This window comes from Oncorhynchus gorbuscha, linkage group LG12 (assembly GCF_021184085.1).
Source record: "Oncorhynchus gorbuscha isolate QuinsamMale2020 ecotype Even-year linkage group LG12, OgorEven_v1.0, whole genome shotgun sequence".
In the NCBI taxonomy this organism is placed as follows: domain Eukaryota; kingdom Metazoa; phylum Chordata; class Actinopteri; order Salmoniformes; family Salmonidae; genus Oncorhynchus; species Oncorhynchus gorbuscha.
In genome coordinates this window covers 19,082,314-19,109,931 of record NC_060184.1, presented here as the reverse complement: position 1 = coordinate 19,109,931, position 27,618 = coordinate 19,082,314, and the positions used below count along the sequence as shown (strand labels likewise).

Here is a 27,618-nt window from a genome sequence, read left to right as displayed (position 1 = left end):
CCACCAAACCTCCAAATGGAGTTGATTGACCTCCAATGCAATGATGCACTGAGGGCAAAATATGCGGCAGTGGGTGCTGCGGAGTTCGCCCGTTTCCTCCCCGACACAATGCCCCAGCTGCGCATCCAGGCTGCTCAAACGTTGTCTATGTTAGGCAGCACATACCTGTGTGAACAACTGTTTTCTTTGATGAACTTGAACAAAACATCACACAGAAGTCGACTTACTGCTGAACACCTCCACTCAATTCTGAGGATTTCCTCAGCTCAGAGCCTTACCCCGAACATTGATGAACTTGTGGAAAAGATGGGACACCACCAAGTATCACCCTCAACCTCAAACAAGTGAACATTACTGTGCAATCACATATTTAGAGTTTTTACTCAGTTCAAGTTTAAAAGTTAAAGTTTAATATTTGTTTTCACTGCATGTTACTTCTCCTTAAACAAAGTGTTGTTTTTGATTAATAGATTTTTGCACTTTATTTTATTGTATTTCAATCCAATTATATTTTAAAAATATTTCAGTTGAGTGGATGATAGAAAATTGCTATTATTGTTTTTTTCTTTGAAGTAAATTTAGCCCACTTTTGCTAAAATAGAAAATATAGGCTACTGATGGTGCCTTGAATACCGGTTTCTTTCATTTAATGTTCATGTTATGGGGATTTTTATATAAAGGAAATTTGTCTTTTGTGTCTGTTGAAAATTAAAGATTACTGACAGAGCCATAAGAAAATATTGCTTTATTTATCTGATCATATTGGAATATATTTGTTAGGTTTTCAGTAGGTTCAATTAGGTTCACTAGACTATATGCGTCATTTAAAAAATTTTCAATGAACATTCGAACAGTCCGGCCCTCGGCTTGTAGCTAAATTTTTTATTTGGCCCTCCGTCCATTTGACTTTGACACCCCTGCTATAGAGGTTCAGAGACAATGATAAGAAGTGTAATTTTAAATATTGATTGTTTTATTGATCATGTTTCTACACTCCTCACAGCCCTATACTGAGAAGAAGTCCAGATATGACCAAAACCACCATGACAAAGTCAGAGCAGCTCTTAAGCATAAATGACCACGACTTCACAATGAGGCCTGGCTTTGGAGGTGAGATTTTTTAACTGTTATTTACTGTGTGACGTACAAATTATAATGATCATTATTGGTAACATTCTAGAGTTCACTGATATCTGATGGCAACTCTTATTTTTGGACTCCCGAGTGGCGCAGTGGTCTAAGACACTGCATCTCAGTGCAAGAGGTGTCACTGCAGTACCTGGTTCAAATCCAGGCTGCATCATATCCAACCTTGATTGGGAGTCCCTTAGGGTGGTGCGTCAAATAACAATTTTAAATAAGAATTTGTTCTTAACTGACTTGCCTAGCTAAATAAAGGTTTAATTTTAAAAAGTATAATAATTACTTAATCATGACTCATCGTTAAGTCTAAGTCATGCATTGGAAAATTCCAACTGTCATTACTCAAGTTAAGATTTGGCCTGTTCTCGGAACTCAGGAAATCCATCCAATCCATTTTTATTTGTCACATGCTTTGTAAACAACAGGTATAGACTAACAGTGAAATGCTTACTTATGGGCCCTTCCCAAGGGCCCCATCGGAAGCAGATACATTAGAAGCGGAAGTACACCTATGGGTCGTTCCATCTCAAAAAGCACAAGAAAGAGGATTTCAACACCCACCAACTCAGATTGTTCTGAAATGGTTTCTGTTGTTAGAAACAGAACATTATTTTGTTGAAATATCGGTAGCCGATGTGAGCAGGACCTTTAAACAGGTCAACATTGCCAAATCCTCAAAGCACGCATGGACCAACTGGCAAGTGTCTTCAGTGACATTTTAAACCTCTCTGTAATACCTACATGTTTCAAGCAGACCACCATAGTCCCTGTGCCCAAGGAAGCGAAGGTAACCTGCCTTCACTTCCTTGCTTTGAAAGGCTGGTCATGGCGCACATCAACAGCATCCTCCCAGATACCCTAGACCCACTCCAGTTTGCATACAGCCCCAACAGATCCACAGATGATACAATCTCAATCGCACTCCACGCTGCCCTTTCCCACCTGGACAAAAGGAACACCTATGTGAGAAGGCTGTTCATGGACTACAGCTCAGCATTCAACACCATAGTGCCCATGAAGCTCATCACTAAGCTAATGAACCAGGGACTAAACACCTCCCTCTGCAACTGGATTCTGGACTTCCTGACGGCCGCCCCGAGGTGGTAAAGGTAGGCAATAACACGTCTGCCACGCTGATCCTCAACACTTGGACCTCTCAGGGGTGTGTACTTAGTCCCCTCCTGTACTCCCTGTTCACCCAGAACTACGTGGCCAAACACGACTCCAACGCCATCATTAAGTTTGCTGACGACACAACAGTGGTAGGCCTGATCACCAGCAACGATGAGGCAGCCTATAGGGAGGAGGTCAGAGAACTGGCAGTGTGGTGCCAGGACAACAGCCCCTCCCTCAATGTGAGCAAGACAAAGGAGCTGATCATGGACTACAGGAAAAGGAGGGCCGAACAGGCCCACATTAACATCAACGGGGCTGTAGTGGAGCGGGTCAAGAGTTTCACGTTCCTTGGTGTCCACATCACCAATGATCTATTGTGGTCCAAACACACCAAGACAGTTGTGAAGAGGGCACGAAAAAACCTTTTCCGGTAACCTTTTACGGTAAGGTCTACACCTCAGGAGACTGAAAAGATTTGGCATGGGTCCTCAGATCCTCAAAAAGTTCTACAGCTGCACCATTGAGAGCATCCTGACCGGTTGCATCACGGCCTGGTGTGGCAACTGCTCGGCATCTGACCGTAAGACACTACAGAGGGTAGTGCGTACGGCCCTGTACATCACTTGCCAAGCTTCCTGCAATCCAGGACCTATATAATAGGCAGTGTCAGAGGAAAGCACATCAAATTGTCAGAGACTCCAGTCACCCAAGTCATAGACTGTTCTCTCTGTTACCGCACGGCAAGTGGTACCGGAGCTCCAAGTCTAGGACTGAAAGTCTCCTTAACAGCTTCTGCCCCCAAGCCAAAAGACTGCTGAACAATTAATCAATTGGTCACCGGACTATTACATTGTACCCCCCCACTGCTGCTACTCACTGTTTATTATCTATGCATAGCCACTTCCCCTCTACCTACATGTACAAATTACCTCTAACTTGTACCCCAGCACACTGACTCGGTACTGGTACCAACTGTATATAGCCTTGTTATTGTTATGTTATTGTGTTACTTTTATAATTTTTTACTTTGGTAAATATTTTCTTAACTCTTGAACTGCACTGTTGGTTAAGGGCATATAAGTAAGCATTTAAGGTCTACACTTGGTCTACACTAGACGGTAAGGTCTACACTTGTTGTGACAAATAAAGTTTGATTTGATCTTTGAGAAGTTAAGCTAATTGATTGCATCCAAATTGGCTATTTACATTAATAGGATTCATATAAAATTCAATAAATATAGTACCTAACATCCAATTTGGACCCCCAAAAATTCTAACAATGAGTTAGACATGAGGAATCCAAAACAATGGTCAAAAGCCTCCCAAAGACCCTCCACACCTGACGCCAATCCCACCGAACGAGTATATAGTATCAGTTCTCTATGTCTGACAAGTAGTATGGAGCTGCGGCTCAGAGTATTGTTTCTTCATACTATGTAATGTGTTCCCAGTGAATTTGGTGATGTTGTTTTTCCCCTGTTCAGAGAAATTGTTAGGTTTATGTCCCATCCTACACCCTGATATTACCAGGTCCTGACCACTAGATGGCTTCCCCCCTCAGTGTTACAGGGCTAGTTCACCCAAATTAATAAATAGGATGCCACCCAAATGAGAAAATGACATATTCTTCCACTGCTCTGTCGTTCGCGACATACTTTAGTCTGAGACTGCCATCATTGAAGTCGTTTGTGGTGACGAGGGGAATTGTACAAAACAAAGTCATCATTGACTGGATCATCTCAGAGTATCAAAGTCAATGAAACATTTTTAAACCTCTGCTTTACCCACGTGTTCTGTATCTGGTCCAACCCATCAGTTTCTGGACCAGCCCAATCGACCAATCATAAGGAATGTGTTCACATTCAGTGAAGGGTCGAGGAGGTACCCAGATCCAGACTCATTACGGAGAATAAATTAACATCTCTGAGCGTGGCATAGTGTTTGGCCAGGAGTATGGGTAGCCAGGCAAGTCTATGGACAAGGTATGACTGTAATCCACGCGTTGGTTTTGTTGTCCACTGTTTCAAATGCAAACCTTTTTGTCTTTGTGGCACAAATACAATGCTATTCAATGGTACCTATATTAACATTTTCGTCCAAATCATCCTGAAGTATCTAAAAAGTATTGTTAACTCAATGATGTTGCTTATAGAGGATTTGGATATGAAGTGTGAAAATGCTAAAGATACCATTGACTTAGTTAGCATTTGAAACAGTGGCCAGGTAAACAAAACCAAAGCATGGGTTGCTGTCATACCATGTCCATAAACTGCTTACATGGTAAGGAAACCAATATGTCATTTTGTAATTTGGGTATTAAGAAAAAGTTTATTGTTAAAAGTAGTCCTTGTGCATAGAGTTGTATGGTTTGTTAAACTTTGAAATCAATGGATTTTATTTTGCATACATTTTAAAATGAAAAACCAGAGTCTCAGTGTTATTCCGTTATCATGGAATTGCCCACATATGGATGTTTCCATCCCAAAAGGGGATATATTGGGCTGCAATTTAAGTTCCAAAATAATTAAGATTCTAGAATAATCTATACAGACAACAAATCGTAACAGACGTAAACATTACCAGGGTTGGGAAGGTTACTTTCTAAATGTTATCCATTACAGTTATTACTGTCCAAAATTGTAATTGAACTTTTGGATTATCCAAACTCATTAATTTAATCTGATTCATTTCAGTTACTTTTAGATTACTTTCCTCTTAAAAGGCACCAGAAGAAGACAAAAATGACCCAGCAAACGCATTTAGTGTGTCATCATAGTGGTCCCTGACTTGTAGTCTCTGACTTGTGGTCAGACTCGCTCAGGTGGAATAAACTTAAACTTGCAGCATTTTTTTCAATGCTGAATTGAATGTCATTGAGAAAACTGAAAGGTGTCATAATGTATTTTTTTCCGCAAACATCCTTTCAGAATCTAAAAGTAATTCAAGAAGTAATCATATAGTTTTTCAAAAGTTTCTGTGATCTGATTTACAATATTTTAGCTGGTAACGTAACTAATTACAGTTACAGTTTTTGTAAGCAGATTACATGTAACTGATTTGTTGTATCTTTGACATGTAATCAGTTACACCCCAACTCTGGACATTACACATATAGTGTATTCCTCTGTGGCGTTTAAAGCCAGTGAATAGTTGATGTGCTATTGCTCCTTGTGATATGAAGTATTTGACAGAATATTGACTCAGTCATGTATTAACAATATAAATGCAATATATATGATATATCAAAATGTGTGAATCTGCATCCGAGCATGCAATAACATGCCACATAATTTTGTACTAAGAGACAATGGCTCATCCACATTTTTAGTTTTATTGTATGTAGGCCCTTAAAGCAGAGTTATATTTATTTGATTGTTTTACAAAAAACGTGGATAGATGGCAGCATTCAATGCAAAACTGAAAGCGCAAATCACCACATTTAACCATGGCAAGGTGACTGGTTAAATGTGGTGATTTGGATGTGTACCAGCTATAACTTCTGTAAGGCAATCAAAGAGGCAAAACAACTGTACAGGGACAAAGTGGAGTCTCAATTCAATGGTTCAGACAGGAGACGTATGTGGCAAGGACTCCAGACAATCAAAGATTATAAAGCGATTAGAGGAAAACAACATCGAGCCGTTCTCCATGGCCGACGTGAGTAAGTAATTAAAGCGTGTTAAGCCTCGCAAGGCTGCCGGCCCAGACGGCATCCCATGTCACGTCCACAGAGAATGTGCAGTCCAGCTGACTGAAGTGTTTATGGGCATATTCAATCGCTCCATATATCGTAGTCTGTTGTCCCCACTTACTTCAAGATATCCACCATTGTTCCTGTATTGAATGTAACTGAATTAAATTACTATCATAGCACTCACTTCTGTCATCATGAAGTGCTTTGAGAGGCTAGTTAAAGACCATATTATACTCCACCTTACCCAACACCACAGACCAACTTCGATTCTCACACCACTCCAACAGACGACACAATCACCATCACACACTGCCCTTTCCCACCCGGACAAGAGAAATACCTATGTAAGAATGCTGTTTATCGACTACAGCTCAGCCTTCAATACCATAGTGCCCTCCAAGCTCATCACTAAGCTCAGATCCCTGGGTTTGAACCCCTCCCTGTGCAACTGGGTCCTGGACTTCCTGACAAGCGAGTGGTGAATGTAGGCAACAAAACCTCAACCGCACTGATCCTCAACACGGGGGCCCCACAGGAGTGCATGCTCAGCCCCCTCTTACATGTATGGCCACGCAGGTCTCCAACTCAATCATCAAGTTTGCTGATGACACAACAGTGGTAGGCCTGATTAACAACAATGACGAGACAGTCTACAAGGAGGAGGTGAGAGCCCTGGTGGAGTGGTGGAAGGAAAATAACCTCTACCTTAACGTCAACAAAAAACGAAGGAGCTGATCGTGGACTACAGGAGACAGCAGAGAGAGCAGGCTCTGAATAAATCGACAGATAGTGTGGTGAATAAGGTCCAAAACCGCTAGGGCTCTCCAAGGGGTGGTGCGGTCTGCCCAACGCATCACTGGGGGCACACTGCCAGCCTTTCAGGACATCTACAGCACTTGGTTTCAAAGGAAGGCCAAGAAGATCATCATATAACTCAGTCACCCGAGCCACAGACCATTTTCTCGGCTACTGTCTGACAGAAAGACAGTACAGTTGCATCAAAGACTGAGAGACTAAAAAACAGCTTCTATTACCAGCCCATCAGACTCTTGAACACTCAAGACTAGCTGTCTACCATGTGTTGCACACTCACTCACACAAACTATCACACATGCGCATACACATATACACACAATCTGGACCCTCTCTTTCTAAAATGATCTGCTGAAATTGTTGCAACCCCTATTACTAGCCTGTTCAACCTCTCTTTCGTATCGTCTGAGATTCCCATAGATTGGAAAGCTGCAGCGGCCATCCCCCTCTTCAAAGGGGAAGACAGTCTAGACCCAAACTGCTACAGACCTATATCTATTCTACCCTGCCTTTCTAAGGTCTTCGAAAGCTAAGTTAACAAACAGATTACCGACCATTTCGAATCCCACCGTATCTTCTCCGCTATGCAATCTGGTTTCAGAGCTGGACAATGGTGCACCTCAGCCACGCTCAAGGTACTAAACGATATCATAACCGCCATCGATGAGAGACATTACTGTGCAGCCGTATTCATCGACCTGGCTATAGCTTTCGACTCTGTCAATCACAACATTCTTACTGACAGACTCAACAGCCTTGGTTTCTCAAATGATTGCCTCGCCTGGTTCACCAACTACTTTTCTGATAGAGTTCAGTATGTCAAATCGGAGGGCCTGTTGTCCGGATCTCTGGCAGTCAATATGGGGTTGCCACTGTGTTCAATTCTCGGGCCAACTCTCTTCTCTGTGTACATCAATGATGTCACTCTTGCTGCTGGTGATCCACCTCTACGCAGACGACACCATTCTGTATACTTCTGGGCCTTCGTTGGAAACTGTGTTAACTAACCTCCAGATGAGCTTCAATGCCATACAACTCTCCTTCCTTGGCCTCCAACTGCTCTTAAATGCAAATAAAACTAAATGCATGCTCTTCAACCGATCGCTGCCCGCACCTGCACGCCCGTCCAGCATCACTACTCTGGACGGTTCTGACTTAGAATATGTGGACAACTACAAATACCTAGGTGTCTGGTTAGACTGTAAACTCTCCTTCCAGACTCACATTAAACATCTAAAATCCAAAATTAAATCTAGAATCGGCTTCCTATTTTGCAACAAAGCATCCTTCACTCATGCTGCCAAACATACACTCGTAAAACTGACCATCCTACCGCTCCTCGACTTCGGCGATGTCATTTACAAAATAGCCTCCAACACTCTACTCAACAAATTGGATGCAGTCTACCACAGTGCCATCCGTTTTGTCACCAAAGCCCCATACACTACCCACCACTGCGACCTGTACACTCTCTTTGGCTGGCCCTCGCTTCATACTCGTCGCCAAACCCATTGGCTCCAGGTCATCTACAAGTCTCTGCTAGGTAAAGCCCCGCCTTATCTCAGCTCACTGGTCACCATAGCAGCACCCACCCGTAGCACGCGCTCCTGCAGGTATATCTCATTGGTCACCCCCAAAGCCACTTCTTAGACAGCTGTCCCTGATTGAGAACCATACCCGGCCAAAACCTAGAAATACAAAAACATAGAAAACAGAACATAGAATGCCCACCCAAACCACAACCTGACCAAACCAAATAGAAACATAAAAAGGCTCTCTAAGGTCTGGGCGTGACAGTCAGACGTTTACATACACTCAATTAGTATTTGGTAGCATTTCCTTTAAATAGTTTAACTTGAGTCACGCCCTGACCTGACCTGGAATCTTGTTTTCTGTTTAGTGTCTTAGCCTGACAGAACTGTGCGCTTTCGTTTTCGCTTTTGTTATTTTGTTTGAGTGTTTTTTTAAAATGAAATAATCATGAACACATTCCACGCTGCACTTTGGTCTACTCTTCCTACCACCAACGAGAGCCATAACAACTTGGGTCAAACGTTACGGGTAGCCTTCCACAAGCTTCCCATTTTGGCCCATTCCTCCTGACAGAGCTGCTGTAACTGAGTCAGGTTTATAGGCCTCCATGCTCACACACACTTTTTCAGTTCAGCCCACATATTTTCTATAGGACTGAGGTCAGGGCTTTATGATGGCCACTCCAATACCTTGACTTTGTTGTCCTTAAGCCATTTTGCCACAACTTTGGAAGTATGCTTGGGGTCATTGTCCATTTGGAAGACCCATTTGCGACCAAGCTTTAACTTCCTGACTGATGTCTTGAGATGTTTCTTTAATTTTTCCACATCATTTTCCACCTCATGATGCCATCTATTTTGTGAAGTGCACCAGTCCCTCCTGCAGCAAAGCACCCCCACAACATTTCGCACCAAAGTATGTTCATCTCTAGGAGACAGAACGCGTCTCCTTCCTGAGCGGTATGACGGCTACGTGGTCCAATGGTGTTTATACAATATACTATTGTTTGTACAGATGAACATGGTACCTTCAGGCATTTGGAAATTGCTTCCAAGGATGAACCAGACTTGTGGAGGTCTACAGTTTTTTTCTGAGGTCTTGGCTGATTTCTTTTGGTTTTCCCATGATGTCAAGCAAAGAGGCACTGAGTTTTAAGGTAGGCCTAGAAATACATCCATAGGTACACCTCCAATTGACTCAAATGATGTCAATTAGCCTATCAGAAGCTTCTAAAGCCATGACATTTTTTTCTGGAATTTTCCAAGCTGTTTAAAGGCAGTCAACTTAGTGTATGTTAACTTCTGACCCACTGGAATTTTGATACAGTGAATTTTAATTGAAATAATCTGTCTGTAAACAATTGTTGGAAAAATTACTTGTGTCATGCACAAAGTAGATGTCCTAAACGACATGCCAAAACTATAGTTTGTGAACAAGAAATTTGTGGAGTGTTTGAAAAATGAGTTTTAATAACTCCAACCTAAGTGTATGTAAACTTCCGACTTCAACTGTACATGTCATTGTTAGTTTAGCTTGTGTAAATTTGTATAGATTGCATTTTTGATTATGCTACGCTGCTGTTCGAGTTGTTAATTGGATTCTTTTTGATGTCTTTAAAATAATATATATTTACATTTGATCTGTTTGGCATTTGAGTGCATTGATAGGAGCAAGCAACATAAGCATTTTGCTACACCACAATAACACCTGCTAAACTGTGTACGCAACCAATAAACGTTGATTTGATTTGAGTTATACGTACCAGTCAAAAGTTTGGACACCTACTCATTCCAGGGTTTCTCTTTATTTGTACTATTTTCTACATTGTAGAATAATAGTGAAGACATAAAAACTATGTGTGCCTTGTTACAAGTTCATTTGTGGAATTTCTTTCCTTCTTAATGCGTTTGAGACAATCAGTTGTGTTGTGACAAGGGTGGGGTGGTATACAGAAGATAGCCCTATTTGGTAAAAGACCAAGTCCCTATTATGTCAAAAACAGTCCATGTAAAGAACTTTAAAAGTTTCTTCAAGTGCAGTCGCAAAAAAAATCAAGTGCTATGATGAAACTGGCTCTTGTGAGGACCGCCACAGGAAAGGAAGATGCAGAGTTACCTCTGCTGCAGAGGATAAGTTCATTAGACTTAACTGCACCTCAGATTACAGCCCAAATAAATGTTTCACAGAGTTCAAGTAACAGACACATCTCAACATCAACTGTTCAGAGGAGACTGGGTGAATCAAGCCTTCATGATCGAATTGTTGCGAAGAAACAACTACTAAAGGACACCAATAATAAGAGAGTTGCTTGGGCAATGGACATTATACTGGTGGAAATCTGTCCTTTGGTATGATGAGTCCAAATTTGAGATTTTTGGTTCCAACCTCCTTGTCTTTGTGAGATGCAGAGATGGTGAACGGAGGATCTCCGCATGTGTGGTTCCCACCGTGAAGCATGGAGGAGGTATGATGGTGTGGCAGTGCTTTGCTGGTGACACTGTGTGATTTATTTAGAATTCAAGGCGCACTTAACCAGCATGGCTACCACAGCATTCTGCAGCGATACGCCATACCATCTGGTTTGCGCTTAGTGGGACTATCATTTGTTTTTCAACAGGACAGTGACCCAAAACACACCTCCAGGCTGTGTAAGAGCTATTTGACCAAGGAGAGTGATGGAGTGCTGCATCAGATTACCTGGCGTCCACAATCACTCGATCTCCGCACAATTCAGGGGGTTTGAGATGAGTTGGACCACAGAGTGAAGGAAAAGCAGCCAACAAGTGCTCAGCATACAGTATGTGGGATCTCCTTCCAGACTGTTGGAAAAGCAACTCTCATGAAGCAGGTTGAGAGAATGCCAAGAGTGTGCAAAGCTGTCGTCAAGACAACGGGTGGCTACTTTGAAGAATCTCAAATCTAAATATATTTTGATTTGTTTAACACTTCTTTGGTTACTACATGATTCCATATGTTATTTCATAGTTGTGATGTCTTCACTATTATTCTACAATGTAGAAAATAGTAAAAAATAAAGAGAAACCCTTGAATGACTGGTACTACATATGTAAGAGATATGAATAAATGTTGTATTGCTAACTCATGGGATACACAAACAAAAATGAGTGGTTCCTTTTTAAATCCCTTTAAGGGAGATGAGCTCTTTCAGCTGTCTGCAATATGACATTTCAACCCAGGAAGGATTATAAAATTCAACCACTAAATATTGGAGAGCCTCCAGATATGTTTGTGTCTGGTATGGCTGAGTTGGTTTTTTGGAACACTGTGGCCTAATTTGTGTTTTTTTTTTGCAGGGAACTGGTGGAAGGGACTAATGGAGAAAAAACTCATTGTTTTAAATAGAATTGTCTAGATAAAAATGTCCCCTAAATACAGCTACGTCATCGAGACAGCTTTTATTACATTGTTACAAAAATGGAGAGATAATCTTAGCAAGCTATTGACTTTTCTATTTTTCTCTGTGTTGATTTGTGATCCCTACCCAGGGACGTTTCTAGGATTTGACGACATTGGGGGCTTAGCCCAAAGCCAGAGGGGAACCCTGGTAGGGAGGTTTGGGGGCATCCTCCCCCAGAAGAAGAACATTAGAATTTTAACAGCTAAATGCATCAGTCTGGTGCATTTTGAGAGATTAGATCTACTAAGAATTTTGTAAAACAATAAAAAATAAAGAATCTACTCATGCCAATTGAACTATCAAAAAATGTACGCAAGGGGCCTGTTCCAAAATATCAACTTTTTAAAATGACCATGGTTCCACACGTTTTGCAGTCTGGGAAGAAATATCCTTTCAATTTCATTCTGTTATATTCCAGTATATTTTTACTATAAAATGTCAAATATTTGTGTGTTGACTGTGATAAGGGCATGGGAGAATAAGTGTGTATTGTCTGTTAATACGGTGTGTTCGTAAATTCACTCTGGCAATCTACTCCGAGTTCAGAGCACTCTGGTTTGAGAGTGCCAAAGTGTCTAATAATTGATACATTTACAAACGACATGTTGTGCCTGTTGTTATGACAGGTGCCAGTAAACATTGTTTAAAAACATAATTCAATTGTTGCCAGTAACACAGTTACAATCACTAACCCTCTTAATAACATGAAAAGTCTTACCAGCTCTGCTAGGGCAAGTTAAATGGTCAGAGTGACCTGTTTTCTGAACTTCTCTGTGTCTGTAAAGTAGCTAGCAAGCTAGCCACTGTTAGCCAGTTAGCTTGGGTGCTTGACTGACTTAAATAAACAAATGAACTATACACTTATGTACCCCAACCATTAACAACTTAAGCTAATTATGGAAACAAGTGTACATTACCATTAACATATCTGAATGGTTTTGTTTACTTATGCATTATGTGTATTGTTTTAATTAAGCTAGGATTTGAGTTGTGTATCTTTGCAGGACACACTGTTCAAGTTGGAGTTGATGTTCAGGTAGAGAGTCTGGACACAATTTCAGAAGTTGACATGGTAAGTGTTTCTATACTTTCTGTAAGCTGTGATGTAAACCAAAATAAAGCTGTCCTTCATAGATACATAGATCAACCATACTTTAATTAGATGAATTGGAAAGAAGAGGAGAAGACATTTATAGTGTATCCCATTCATTGTGGTTATTAATATGTGATCGCTCTGTTGAAATTGCAGCATTGTCATGCTCTGTGTTTCAGGACTTCACCATGACCCTGTATATTAGGCACTACTGGAAAGATGAGCGCCTTTCTTTCCACAGCACAACCAATAAGAGCATGACGTTCGACGGGCGCCTGGTCAAGAAGATCTGGGTGCCTGACCTGTTCTTTGTCCACTCCAAGAAGTCTTTCACACACGACACCACCACAGATAATGTCATGCTGAGAGTCTACCCTGATGGCAAGGTGCTCTACAGCTTAAGGTACCAATTGACCTGGTCAGAGTAGAACATTGGTTTTGTTCTTTGCTACATGGTTGACACTGGCAATCAGTTTGAAGCATACTGGTATAATAGAAAGGGTTTGGTGAACCACACCTGCACGATGAGTAACCTTGCCTGAGACTGGAAAATGTGTGTTAATATTAATAATGGATTGGATTTAAGGTATATAGAGCCTTTCTCCCTACTGAGGTACTCAAAGCTCTTTACATAGTAAGGGGAGAACTCACTTCATCCACCATCAAAGCTAGGCTTAGATTATTTTGTGTGCCACAAAACTCCCTTGTGAACTCTAGTAGGTACAGTAACTTGTTATGTAAAATAAGTCCAGACAAAGCCTACAAATGATGGGTGAAATGAGCTAGCTAGGTCTGATCACTTTTTGGAATGTATTCAACTGAAGAGAAGCTTGTGCTGTTTGTAAACACTAGTCTTTGCCAACTGACAATTTATCCTCAAAAGTGATTTCATTACGCAAATCACAGAGCTGCCAGCTGAGACAGGCTAAATTCAACACTTTCATGCTTTGTTTTTACCCATTAGCAATTTGAAAATAAAAAAATGCTGTGATGCTGTTATGGATCAGGGTCCTGGCCAAGTGCCTATTTATATCTCTTAACCAAGACGTGCAGTTTGTATTTCATGACAACATGATGGATGTGATGAGAAACTGTCAGTAAAGTATAGTAAATCTGCAGACAGAGATTGAGTTTGTCATTTTGGTGAGTAATCAGAATGCTGGAGCCAAGAGATTTGTAATCCACAGTTGGTCCATTTGAGAGCCTTGGCAGCAAGAGCCAGTATCAAGATGTCTGTGTCAGTAGGTCCCTCTGCTGGCAGTCTGAACACACTGCATACAGTCTTATTGACACCTGTGGGCACTGATAGTAAGTAGCGTCATGAATACTTTCATCACTGGTGGTGTCAGCGGTCATGCTAAGATAATGTTGTAAATTGCCATCAAGACAGACTCTGGATTTGCGACTTTGAACTATGCCCTGGTATACACATAGGCCATCTGTAAATACCAACCTTCAGGTGTATTATAGAATTTCTCTGTTCTTACATATGTATTGGACTTGTGGAGTGACAGGGTGGTGTGTGTTCTACTATAGATACCATGCAGGCTCATCAGTAGGGTTAATCTCTCGGACGGCTGGAACCAGAGATTTATGTTCCAGAAGGAAGCAGATTTGGAGAGTAACCAACTGTTTACTGTATGTGGATCTTCCTCCCAGAGGATCCAGTGAAGCGACGGGTCTCTTCTACACTGTGCTGGATTATCTTGGCTATTTTTATCTATTTATCCCTGAATTTACTCATCCCCCTGACTCTGTGTGTATCTGTCTGAAATATAGTGAAACAATAAGGCCCAAAGGGGTGTGGTATATGGCCAAATACCATGGCTAAGGGCTGTTCTTATGCAAAACACAATGGAGTGGAGTGCCTGGATACAGTGGAGTGCCTGGATACAGCCTTAGCCATGGTATATTGGCAATATACCACAAACCCCTGAAGAGCCTTATTGCTATTATGAACTGGTTACCAAAAGATTTAGAGCGGTAAAAATAAATGTTTTGTCATACCCGTGGTATACGGTCTGATATACCACGGCTGTCAGCCAATCAGCATTCACGGCTTGAACCACCCAGTTAATAATATACACAAAACATATTCACCCACATCCCCAACTGATTTCTCTTTGTCATCATTGTATTATACTGCATTGCTTTGTGCAGTGGCGATTTTAGCATGTAAATCTTTCTGGGGAAAACTCTCTCAAAAAATGTTGAAGCAGCAAAACAGTTGATTCATTTACTTCCTTTTTAAAAAACATAGCTGATATGGCTGACTTGCTGAAACAAATGTGGTTTCTACTGACAATTGAGATGTACAAACTATGGCATAAGGTGACAACAAGTGGATAAGAGGCCATCCTTAATTCCAATTAAGACATGAGAAAGTTAGGACAGATCAAATCAAAGTTTATTTGTCACGTGCGCCGAATACAACAGGTGTAGACCTTACAGTGAAATGCTTACTTACAGGCTCTAACCAATAGTGCAGGGGAAAAAGTATGCGTGTGTGTGTGTAGGTAGGTAAGTAAAGAAATAAAACAACAGTAAAAATACATTTGAAAAAAGAGTAGCAAGGCTTTATTAGTTAGTCAGGCTTATTGAGGTAGTATGTACATGTAGGTATCGTTAAAGTGACTATGCATATATGATGAACAGAGAGTAGGAGAAGCGTAAAAAGAGGGGTTGGCGGGTGATGGGACACAATGCAGATAGCCCGGTTAGCCAATGTGCGGGAGCACTGGTTGGTCAGGCCAATTGAGGTAGTATGTACATGAATGTATAGTTAAAGTGAAAACTATGCATATAAGATAAACAGAGAGTAGCAGCAGCGTAAAAGAGGGGTTGAGGGGGGTGGCACACAATGCAAATAGTCCCGGGTAACCATTTGCTTTCCTGTTCAGGAGTCTTATGGCTTGGGGGTAAAAACTGTTGAGAAGCTTTTTTTGTCCTAGACTTGGCACGCTGGTACCGCTTGCCATGTGGTAGTAGAGAGAACAGTCTATGACTGGGGTGGCTGGGGTCTTTGACAATTTTTAGGGCCTTCCTCTGACACCGCCTGGTGTAGAGGTCCTGGATGGCAGGCAGCTTGGCCCCAGTGATGTACTGGACCGTACACACTACCCTCTGATGTGCCTGGCGGTCAGAGGCCGAGCAATTGCCGTACCAGGCAGTGATGCAACCGGTCAGGATGCTCTCGATGCTGCAGCTGTAGAACCTTTTGAGGATCTCAGAACCCATGCCAAATCTTTTTAGTTTCCTGAGGGGGAATAGGCTTTGTCGTGCCCTCTTCATGACTGTCTTGGTGTGTTTGGACCAATCTAGTTGGTTGTAATTTGAAGCTCTCAACCTGCTCCACTACAGCCCCGTTGATGAGAATGGGGACGTGCTAGGTGCTCCTTTTCCTGTAGTTCACAATCATCTCCTTAGTCTTGGTTACGTTGAGGGATAGGTTGTTATTCTGGCGCCACCCGGCCAGGTCTCTGACCTCCTCCCTATAGGCTGTCTCGTCGTTGTCGGTGATCAGGCCTACCACTGTCGTGTCTTCAGCAAACTTAATGATGGCGTTGGAGTCGTGCCTGGCCATGCAGTCATGGGTGAACAGGGAGTACAGGAGGGGATTGAGCACGCACCCTGGGGAGCTCCAGTGTTGAGGATCAGCCTGGCAGATGTGTTGCTACCTACCCTCACCACCTGGGGCGGCATGTCAGGAAGTCCAGGATCCAGTTGCAGAGGGAGGTGTTAGTCCCAGGTTTCTTAGCTTGGTGATGAGCTTTGAGGGTACTATAGTTGTCATGTTTTGTCTTAGATTGTCTTGTCATTTTGCTTTTCCCTCTGTTCATTTTCCCCCTGCTGGTCTTTTTAGGTTCGTTCCCCTTTTTCTCTCTCCCTTCCTCTCTCTCTTCTCTCTATCGTTCCGTTCCTGCTCCCAGCTGTTCCTATTCCCCTAATCAATCATTTAGTCTTCCCACACCTGTTCCCGATCCTTTTCCCTGATTAGAGTCCCTATTTCTCTCCTTGTTTTCCGTTCCTGCCCTGTCGGATCCTTGTCTATTGTTCACCGTGCTGTGTCTATGTATCGCCCTGTCGTGTCGTGTTTCCCTCAGATGCTGCGTGGTGAGCAGGTGTCTGAGTCTGCTACGTTCAAGTGCCTTCCCGAGGCAACCTGCAGTTCTTGATCAAGTCTCCAGTCTGTTCTCGTCATTACGAGTAGAATTATGCCTTTTGATTGTAAAGTTACTTTACTGGATTAAAGACTCTGTTTTCGCCAAGTCGCTTTTGGGTCCTCATTCACCTGCATAACAGAAGGATCCGACCAAAGAATGGACCCAGCGACTACAGATGCTCGTAACACTGCCGTCGAGATCCAAGGAGCCATGCTCGGCAGACACGAGCAGGAATTGTCTGCTGCTCGCCATGCCGTGGAGAACCTGGCCACTCAGGTTTCCGACCTCTCTGGACAGTTCCAGAGTCTTCGTCTCGTGCCACCTGTTACTTCCTGGCCTGCCGAGCCTCCGGAACCTAGGGTTAATAACCCACCTTGCTACTCCGGGCAGCCCACGGAGTGCCGCTCCTTTCTCACCCAGTGTGATATTGTGTTCTCTCTCCAACCCAACACATACTCTAGCGAGAGAGCTCGGGTTGCTTACGTCATTTCACTCCTTACTGGCCGGGCTCGAGAGTGGGGCACAGCTATCTGGGAGGCAAGGGCTGATTGTTCAAACAATTACCAGAACTTTAAAGAGGAGATGATTCGGGTTTTTGACCGTTCAGTTTTTGGTAGGGAGGCTTCTAGGGCCCTGGCTTCCCTATGCCAAGGTGATCGATCCATAACGGATTACTCTATAGAGTTTCGCACTCTTGCTGCCTCTAGTGACTGGAACGAGCCGGCGCTGCTCGCTCGTTTTCTGGAGGGACTCCACGCAGTGGTCAAAGATGAGATTCTCTCTCGGGAGGTTCCTTCCAGTGTGGACTCTTTGATTGCTCTCGCCATCCGCATAGAACGACGGGTAGATCTTCGTCACCAAGCTCGTGGAAGAGAGCTCGCGTCAACGGTGTTTCCCTGCTCCGCATTGCAACCATCTCCCTCCTCTGGCTCAGAGACTGAGCCCATACAGCTGGGAGGTATTCGCATCTCGACCAAGGAGAGGGAACGGAGGATCACCAACCGCCTGTGCCTCTATTGCGGATTTGATGGACATTTTGTCAATTCATGTCCAGTAAAAGGCCAGAGCTCATCAGTAAGCGGAGGGCTACTGGTGAGCGCTACTACTCAGGTCTCTTCATCTAGATCCTGTACTACTATGTCGGTCCATCTACGCTGGACCGGTTCGGGTGCTACATGCAGTGCCTTGATTGACTCTGGGGCTGAGGGTTGTTTCATGGACGAAGCATGGGCTTGGAAACATGACATTCCTTTCAGACAGTTAGACAAGCCTACGCCCATGTTTGCCTTAGATGGTAGTCATCTTCCCAGTATCAGATTTGAGACACTACCTTTAACTCTCACAGTATCTGGTAACCACAGTGAGACTATTTCTTTTTTGATTTTTCGTTCACCTTTTACACCTGTTGTTTTGGGTCATCCCTGGCTAGTATGTCATAATCCTTCTATTAATTGGTCTAGTAATTCTATCCTATCTTGTCATGTGAAGTGTTTAATGTCTGCCATTCCTCCCATTTCTTCTGTCCCCACTTCTCAGGAGGAACCTGGCGATTTGACAGGAGTGCCGGAGGAATATCATGATCTGCGCACGGTCTTCAGTCGGTCCCGAGCCAACTCCCTTCCTCCTCACCGGTCGTATGATTGTAGTATTGATCTCCTTCCGGGGACCACTCCTCCTCGGGGTAGACTATACTCTCTGTCGGCTCCCGAACGTAAGGCTCTCGAGGATTATTTATCTGTGTCTCTTGACGCCGGTACCATAGTGCCTTCTTCCTCTCCGGCCGGGGCGGGGTTCTTTTTGTTAAGAAGAAGGACGGTACTCTGCGCCCCTGCGTGGATTATCGAGGGCTGAATGACATAACGGTTAAGAATCGTTATCCGCTTCCCCTTATGTCATCAGCCTTCGAGATTCTGCAGGGAGCCAGGTGCTTTACTAAGTTGGACCTTCGTAACGCTTACCATCTCGTGCGCATCAGAGAGGGGGACGAGTGGAAAACGGCGTTTAACACTCCGTTAGGGCATTTTGAGTACCGGGTTCTGCCGTTTGGTCTCGCCAATGCGCCAGCTGTTTTTCAGGCATTAGTTAATGATGTTCTGAGAGACATGCTGAACATCTTTGTTTTTGTCTATCTTGACGATATCCTGATTTTTTCACCGTCACTCGAGATTCATGTTCAGCACGTTCGCGTGTCCTACAGCGCCTTTTAGAGAATTGTCTCTACGTGAAGGCTGAGAAGTGCTCTTTTCATGTCTCCTCCGTTACTTTTCTCGGTTCCGTTATTTCCGCTGAAGGCATTCAGATGGATTCCGCTAAGGTCCAAGCTGTCAGTGATTGGCCCGTTCCAAGGTCACGTGTCGAGTTGCAGCGCTTTTTAGGTTTCGCTAATTTCTATCGGCTATTCATTCGTAATTTCGGTCAAGTTGCTGCCCCTCTCACAGCTCTTACTTCTGTCAAGACGTGTTTTAATTGGTCCGGTTCCGCCCAGGGAGCTTTTGATCTTCTAAAAGAACGTTTTACGTCCGCTCCTATCCTCGTTACTCCTGACGTCACTAGACAATTCATTGTCGAGGTTGACGCTTCAGAGGTAGGCGTGGGAGCCATTCTATCCCAGCGCTTCCAGTCTGACGATAAGGTTCATCCTTGCGCTTATTTTTCTCATCGCCTGTCGCCATCTGAACGCAACTATGATGTGGGTAACCGCGAACTGCTCGCCATCCGCTTAGCCCTAGGCGAATGGCGACAGTGGTTGGAGGGGGCGACCGTTCCTTTTGTCGTTTGGACAGACCATAAGAACCTTGAGTACATCCGTTCTGCCAAACGACTTAATGCCCGCCAAGCTCGTTGGGCGTTGTTTTTCGCTCGTTTCGAGTTTGTGATTTCTTACCGTCCGGGTAGCAAAAACACCAAGCCTGATGCCTTATCCCGTCTGTTTAGTTCTTCTGTGGCTTCTGCTGATCCCGAGGGGATTCTTCCTTATGGGCGTGTTGTCGGGTTGACAGTCTGGGGAATTGAAAGACGGGTTAAGCAAGCACTCACGCACACTGCGTCGCCGCGCGCTTGTCCTAGTAACCTCCTTTTCGTTCCTGTTTCCACTCGTCTGGCTGTTCTTCAGTGGGCTCACTCTGCCAAGTTAGCTGGTCATCCCGGTGTTCGAGGCACTCTTGCGTCTATTCGCCAGCGCTTTTGGTGGCCGACTCAGGAGCGTGACACGCGCCGTGTCGTGGCTGCCTGTTCGGACTGCGCGCAGACTAAGTCGGGTAACTCTCCTCCTGCCGGTCGTCTCAGACCGCTCCCCATTCCTTCTCGACCATGGTCTCACATCGCCCTAGACTTCATTACCGGTCTGCCTTTGTCTGCGGGGAAGACTGTGATTCTTACGGTTGTCGATAGGTTCTCTAAGGCGGCACATTTCATTCCCCTCGCTAAACTTCCTTCCGCTAAGGAGACGGCACAAATCATCATCGAGAATGTGTTCAGAATTCATGGCCTCCCGTTAGACGCCGTTTCAGACAGAGGCCCGCAATTGACGTCACAGTTTTGGAGGGAGTTCTGTCGTTTGATTGGTGCGTCCGTCAGTCTCTCTTCCGGGTTTCATCCCCAGTCTAACGGTCAAGCAGAGAGGGCCAATCAGACGATTGGTCGCATACTACGCAGCCTTTCTTTCAGAAACCCTGCGTCTTGGGCAGAACAGCTCCCCTGGGCAGAATACGCTCACAACTCGCTTCCTTCGTCTGCTACCGGGTTATCTCCGTTTCAGAGTAGTCTGGGTTACCAGCCTCCTCTGTTCTCATCCCAGCTTGCCGAGTCCAGCGTTCCCTCCGCTCAAGCGTTTGTCCAACGTTGTGAGCGCACCTGGAGGAGGGTGAGGTCTGCACTTTGCCGTTACAGGGCACAGACTGTGAGAGCCGCCAATAAACGCAGGATTAAGAGTCCAAGGTATTGTTGCGGCCAGAGAGTGTGGCTTTCCACTCGCAACCTTCCTCTTACGACAGCTTCTCGTAAGTTGACTCCCGCGGTTCATTGGTCCGTTCCGTGTCTCCCAGGTCGTCAATCCTGTCGCTGTGCGACTGCTTCTTCCGCGACATCTTCGTCGCGTCCATCCTGTCTTCCATGTCTCCTGTGTCAAGCCCTTTCTTCGCACCCCGTTCGTCTTCCCTCCCCCTCCCGTCCTTGTCGAGAGCGCACCTATTTACAAGGTACGTAGGATCATGGACATGCGTTCTCGGGGACGGGGTCACCAATACTTAGTGGATTGGGAGGGTTACGGTCCTGAGGAGAGGAGTTGGGTTCCGTCTCGGGACGTGCTGGACCGTTCACTTATTGATGATTTCCTCCGTTGCCGCCAGGATTCCTCCTGAGTGCGCCAGGAGGCGCCGGTGAGTGGGGGGTACTGTCATGTTTTGTCTTAGATTGTCTTGTCATTTTGCTTTTCCCTCTGTTCATTTTCCCCTGCTGGTCTTTTTAGGTTCGTTCCCCTTTTTCTCTCTCCCTTCCTCTCTCTCTTCTCTCTATCGTTCCGTTCCTGCTCCCAGCTGTTCCTATTCCCCTAATCAATCATTTAGTCTTCCCACACCTGTTCCCGATCCTTTTCCCTGATTAGAGTCCCTATTTCTCTCCTTGTTTTCCGTTCCTGCCCTGTCGGATCCTTGTCTATTGTTCACCGTGCTGTGTCTATGTATCGCCCTGTCGTGTCGTGTTTCCCTCAGATGCTGCGTGGTGAGCAGGTGTCTGAGTCTGCTACGTTCAAGTGCCTTCCCGAGGCAACCTGCAGTTCTTGATCAAGTCTCCAGTCTGTTCTCGTCATTACGAGTAGAATTATGCCTTTTGATTGTAAAGTTACTTTACTGGATTAAAGACTCTGTTTTCGCCAAGTCGCTTTTGGGTCCTCATTCACCTGCATAACAATAGTGTTGAACGCTGAGCTGTAGTCAATGAACAGCATTCTCACATAGGTGTTCCTTTTGTCCAGGTGGGAAAGGGCAGTGTGGAGTGCAATAGAGATTGCATTATCTGTGGATATGTTTGGGCGGTATGCAAATTGGAGTGGGTCTAGGGTTTCTGGGATAATGGTGTTGATGTGAGCCATTACCAGCCTTTCAAAGCACTTCATGGCTACGGACGTGAGTGCTACGGGTCTGTAGTCATTTAGGCAGGTTGCCTTTGTGTTCTTGGGCACAGGGACTATGGTGGTCTGCTTGAAGCATGTTGGTATTACAGACTCAATCAGGGACATGTTGAAAATATCAGTGAAGACACCTGCCAGTTGGTCAGCACATGCCTGGAGCACACGTCCTGGTAATCCATCTGGCCCCACAGCCTTGTGTATGTTGACCTGTTTAAAGGTCTTACTCACATCAGCTACGGAGAGCATGATCACACAGTCGTCCAGAACAGCTGATGCTCTCATGCATGCCTCAGTGTTGCTTGCCTCGAAGCGAGCATAGAAGTGATTTAGCTCGTCTGGTAAGCTCGTGTCACTGGGCAGCTCGTCGCTGTGCTTCCCTTTGTAGTCTGTAATAGTTTGCAAGCCCTGCCACATCCGATGAGCGTCGGAGCCTATGTAGTATGATTCAATCTTAGCCCTGTATTGAAGCTTTGCCTGTCAAAATAAATATTTGTTCAGCACTTTTGAAATGTACAGAGACAGATTTCAGAACATGGGCTGTTCTTATAGTATTCTCCTGTATACCAAGTCAGAACTGTAGGATAAATAAAGGGGGCGTATAAGCAGACAATGAAAGCTCTTACAATATTTTATGATTACATTTCTGTAAAACAGGTTATATGCTACATGTGCACCACCAAGTCAGAACAGTAGGCTAAATTATGAGGGGGGAAAGGGACTAAATTATTATGGTGAGGCACATGGGCTACAAACAGCTTACTACACAACATACACTTAGTATTACTTTCTTAGCTACAGTATACATATCTCCTTGGCACATTACATAATTTATGCAGAAACTTTCAAGACATACAGGTCATAGCTCTAGAAAGATGCCAGAGTTCCCGACTTGGAATTCCGAGTTGGATGACCGTTCAAAATGTATTTTCCCAGTCGGAGAGTGTTTTTTTTCCAGAGTTCCCAGTTGTCTTGAACTCACGGAAGTCTGAGATTTACCAGTTCTGAGTTTCCAGTTGTTTTGAATGTGGCAGAAGTCACACTGGATTGTATTCAACCTCTTATGGCCCATGGTGTTGAATGCTTATAATTGTAAGCTTGGAAAAGAGACCTTAACCCAGACTTAGACCCAACACCCACTCCACTGAATAGCAGGCTAGTCATTCCTTTGCAACGCTTGCAGTTAGCCACTGATTCCTTCCAAACCACTCATTGTTGAATTCGTGAATTTCAAACTTGTTGTGTAATGGCCAATGAGCACTGATATGTTTTATCTATAATTTCTCTTCATAATTTCTGTTCATATGAGAAGGAATGAAAAGGATTTGCCAGTAGATTGTCGACATGATTCAGGATGACTGCTAGCTTGCTAGCTAAGATTTTGAAAGTATGATGTTGACAGGATCAGTCCAATCAAAGCTACGGTAGATATAACCTGATTTGACGTAATTTTATCTCTGGCCAATTACCTTGAGCCTTGGATGGGCACTTCTAATGTAAATCTATGGCCGCACCCAAGGGGCTTTAATTTTCGAGCTCTAACCATAGATTTTGCGGCAACGTAGAGTCCCAATGAGTGACAGAACACTGAGCCAATCATGGCGCAACTAGAGAACATAACCAACCCCTAAGCTCCGTATTTCCGTGCCTGCCCCACCACCACAGAAAGCACTGAGCTAGGCTGAAACACCTGCATTTTGGAGGTGCCTTACTCAGGAATTCAAATAAGAGACCATGTTTATATGTGGCTTTATTAAATTTTTTTTTTACATTGTTTGCAAACTGCGTATTAATGGCAAAATAACATGCAGGTGGGGCTCAAAACAGATGGGGCCCTGAATGACGGGTTGCCACTCGCTCTGTGTATTGCTTGACCAATAGACTACTCAGCCTAGCCTGAGTACCAGTCTGTTTGTGCTATAATGTCAACTCCTTGCCAATGTTTGGCATGACAATGAATGACAATGACTGCAATGGAGCTGGCAAAAGCACAAACAGATCTGGGTATACTCAACTGTCTGTGTTGTTGTTCTCATGCAGAGTGACGGTGACATCCATGTGCAGTATGGACCTGAGTCGCTTCCCTCTGGACACACAGACCTGCTCCCTGGAGATCGAGAGCTGTGAGTCTCTGCTCTAATGATGTCACTTCCCTTTTGACTTTCTCTTGTCACATTCAAATCATAATAAAATGTACCTATTCATAGACTTGTTTCAAGTGGTGAAGACTGAACAGCATGTCTCTTTCTTATCAGATGCATACACGGATGACGACCTGATGCTCTACTGGAAGAAAGGGAACAATTCCCTGAGTACCGACGAAAGGATCTCCCTCTCCCAGTTCCTCATCCAGGAGTTCCATACCACCAGCAAAAAATCCTTCTACAGCAGCACAGGTACGGCACTGAAGACTGACACAACACATGCTGTTCACTGTGATTTATCAAGATTGTGTTTCTGTAATGCTAATGTAATGCAGGCAGTGCAATGTACACTATAAACTTGGATTAGCTAACACAACATGCCATTGGAACACAGGAGTGATGGTTACTGATAATGGGCCTCTGTACACCTATGTAGATATTCCTTAAACAATCAGCCGTTTCCAGCTACAATAGTCATTTACAACATTAACAATGTCTACACTGTGTTTCTGATCAATTTGATGTTATTCTAATGGACAAAAATGTGCTTTTCTTTCAAAAACATGGACATTTCTAAGTGACCCAAACTTTTGAATGGTAGTGGATATAACTAAACATTTGTAATAATCTGATCCTCTTCTCTCCAGGCTGGTACAACCGTCTGTACATCAACTTCACCCTGCGACGCCACATCTTCTTCTTCCTGCTGCAGACCTACTTCCCTGCCACTCTGATGGTCATGTTGTCCTGGGTGTCTTTCTGGATCGACCGCCGGGCCGTACCGGCCAGGGTTCCTCTGGGTGACTTAGCCCTTAGTTGTTCAGGATCTTGTTTGAAGCTTATTATGATTCTGTCTTTGACTGTACTCATGTTTCATTATTACAAAGTCTCTAATATTCTACCTTCAGTAGAATATCCTGCTGTGTCCCTAAGTTTGAACCTTTCTGATCAGACGTTGTGTGTTGTACTGTGCTCCAGGTATCACCACGGTGCTCACCATGTCCACCATCATCACCGGAGTCAACGCCTCCATGCCCAGGGTCTCCTACATCAAAGCTGTGGACATTTACCTCTGGGTCAGTTTTGTGTTTGTGTTCTTATCGGTGATAGAGTACGCTGCAGTGAACTACCTGTCTACGGTGCAAGAACGGAAGGAAAGAAAGCTACGAGAAAGGGTAAGTGCCATTATAACATTCCATGGATCCAAATAGTCTGTTTCTCAGCCTGTAAAAGATGCGCTGGGAAGGAGTTTTCGATTTCAAATGTGGGTACTGTAGCTCGGTATCTAATCCAGTGTCTGTCTGCAGCTGCCCTGCACCTGTGGCATGACCCACCCAGGCATGATGGGTAGCTACAGCGAGGATGATGTCAACAACACTGGGAACTATGGCGGTGAGTCGATGGAAAACGGCGCTGCAATGCAGCAAAGGATGATGGTCCATCTGGACTTTGAGGAGAACGACCAGATCACAGGACACGTGGGCTCCAGCGCTTACAGCAGCATGTGGATCGACACCCATGCCATAGACAAGTATTCCCGGGTCATCTTCCCTGGGTCCTATATTCTGTTCAACATCATCTACTGGTCCTGCTACCTCTAACACTGCACAGAATGGGATGGAGGTAGACATACCCACAGAACTAGAATCAATTCTATTCATTCTAATGAGTTATATTAATTATATTATTTTTCTATGAAAATACCCAGGGCGTATGCACCTGGAAAGGAACCACAACTCTGACGATGTGATGATGCAAAATGCTAAACCATGGTACCTGGATTTCTGTACCTGAGATATAGAGGGCATGCAATGCACAGCACACAGACTCAAACACAGCAGTTATTGTCATTTTGAACACCTATATGTTGGTGTTTTATATGTCCGGGGAAGTAATGAGTTCATGTAATGATTAATAAGTAATGGGCTGGCTTGTATCCGTAGCTTAAAACTTCATTAAGTTTTTATCCACATTGAGAATTGCAAAACTGTCATTTAGTTGAGTTGTCATTGCCAATATAAACTCAGCAAAAAAATTAACTTCCTCTCACTGTTATTTTCAGCAAACTAAACATATGTAAATATTTGTATGAACATAAGATTCAACAACTGAGACATAAACTGAACAAGTTCCACAGACATGTGACTAACAGAAATGAAATAATGTGTCCGTGAACAAAGGGGGTGTTACGGCCGTTGGTGGAAGAAGGTGAGGACCAAAGCGCAGCGTGGTACGTGTTCGTCATTTATTAAATAGACCTGAACACTAAATATAAAGTAACAAAAAGAACAACCGAAACAGCTCCGACAGGTGCAAAACAGAAAGCAACCTCCCACAAAACCCATATGGGCAAGAGTATGGTTCTCAATCAGAGACAACGACAGACAGCTGTCCCTGATTGAGAACCATACCCGGCCAAAAACAGAGAAATACAAAAACATAGAAAAAATAACATAGAATGCCCACCCTAGTCACACCCTGGCATAACCAAAATAGAGAATAAAAACCTCTCTATGGCCAGGGCGTGACAGGGGGGGTCAAAATCAAAAGTAAGTCAGTATCTGGTGTGGCCACCAGCTGCATTAAGTACTGCAGTGCATCTCCTCCACATGGACTGCACCAGATTTGTCAGTTCTTGCTGTGAGATGTTACCTCACTCTTCCACCAAGGCACCTACAAGTTCCCGGACATTTCTGGGGGGAATGGCCCTAGCCCTCAACCTCCGATTCAACAGATCCCAGACGTGCTCAATGGGATTGAGATCCGGGCTCTTCGTTGGCCATGGCAGAACACTGACATTCCTGTCTTGCAGGAAATCACGCACAGAACGAGCCGTATGGCTAGTGGCATTGTCATGCTGGAGGGTCATGTCAGGAGGAGCCTGCAGGAAGGATACCACATGAGGGAGGAGGATTCTTTTTTTGCTGAGTTTAAGATGCTATATTGGATTGTTGGAAGATACATCATTTCAAAGCCTATGAGAACTAATGCAAAAGTCACACTACAGTAGAATAACGCATTCCCTAAAAATCTTAACATTACATTTTGATCATCGTCATCCAGTTTCATGCAGAGCTATCCATTATGTTAGTCATTATCAAATCAAAGTTTATTGGTTGCGTACACAGATTTGCAGGTGCTATGGCAGGTGCAATGAAATGCTTATGTTACTAGCTCCAATCGTGCAGAATGATGTCTCGCAGATACAATAAAATACACAAATAAGAAAAATAATCCAAACAAGAATTCATAAAAATAACAATCCAAGTAGATACAGTATATTACAGTGAGCATGTGTGAGCATTATGTTAAAGGTCACTCGAAAGCATCAATAATTGTACTTTTGTGAGCCCGTATGTAACGGTCGTTGTTGGTGGAA

General features: G+C 43.9%; 1 protein-coding gene across 1 annotated transcript in view; it reads left to right on the top strand.

Moving 5' to 3' along the window:
* The window catches only part of LOC123991589 (gamma-aminobutyric acid receptor subunit rho-1-like), a 36,519-nt gene extending 9,809 nt beyond the window's left edge, over positions 1-26,710 (top strand). The window contains exons 3-10 of the mRNA XM_046293216.1: positions 1,004-1,110; positions 12,722-12,789; positions 12,990-13,213; positions 24,136-24,218; positions 24,351-24,491; positions 24,887-25,039; positions 25,218-25,414; positions 25,547-26,710. Coding sequence (XP_046149172.1) covers positions 1,004-1,110; positions 12,722-12,789; positions 12,990-13,213; positions 24,136-24,218; positions 24,351-24,491; positions 24,887-25,039; positions 25,218-25,414; positions 25,547-25,840 — 1,267 coding nt within the window. The 3' untranslated portion in view covers positions 25,841-26,710. The remainder of the gene's footprint in view (positions 1-1,003; positions 1,111-12,721; positions 12,790-12,989; positions 13,214-24,135; positions 24,219-24,350; positions 24,492-24,886; positions 25,040-25,217; positions 25,415-25,546) is intronic.
* The last annotated feature ends 908 nt before the right edge of the window (positions 26,711-27,618 follow it).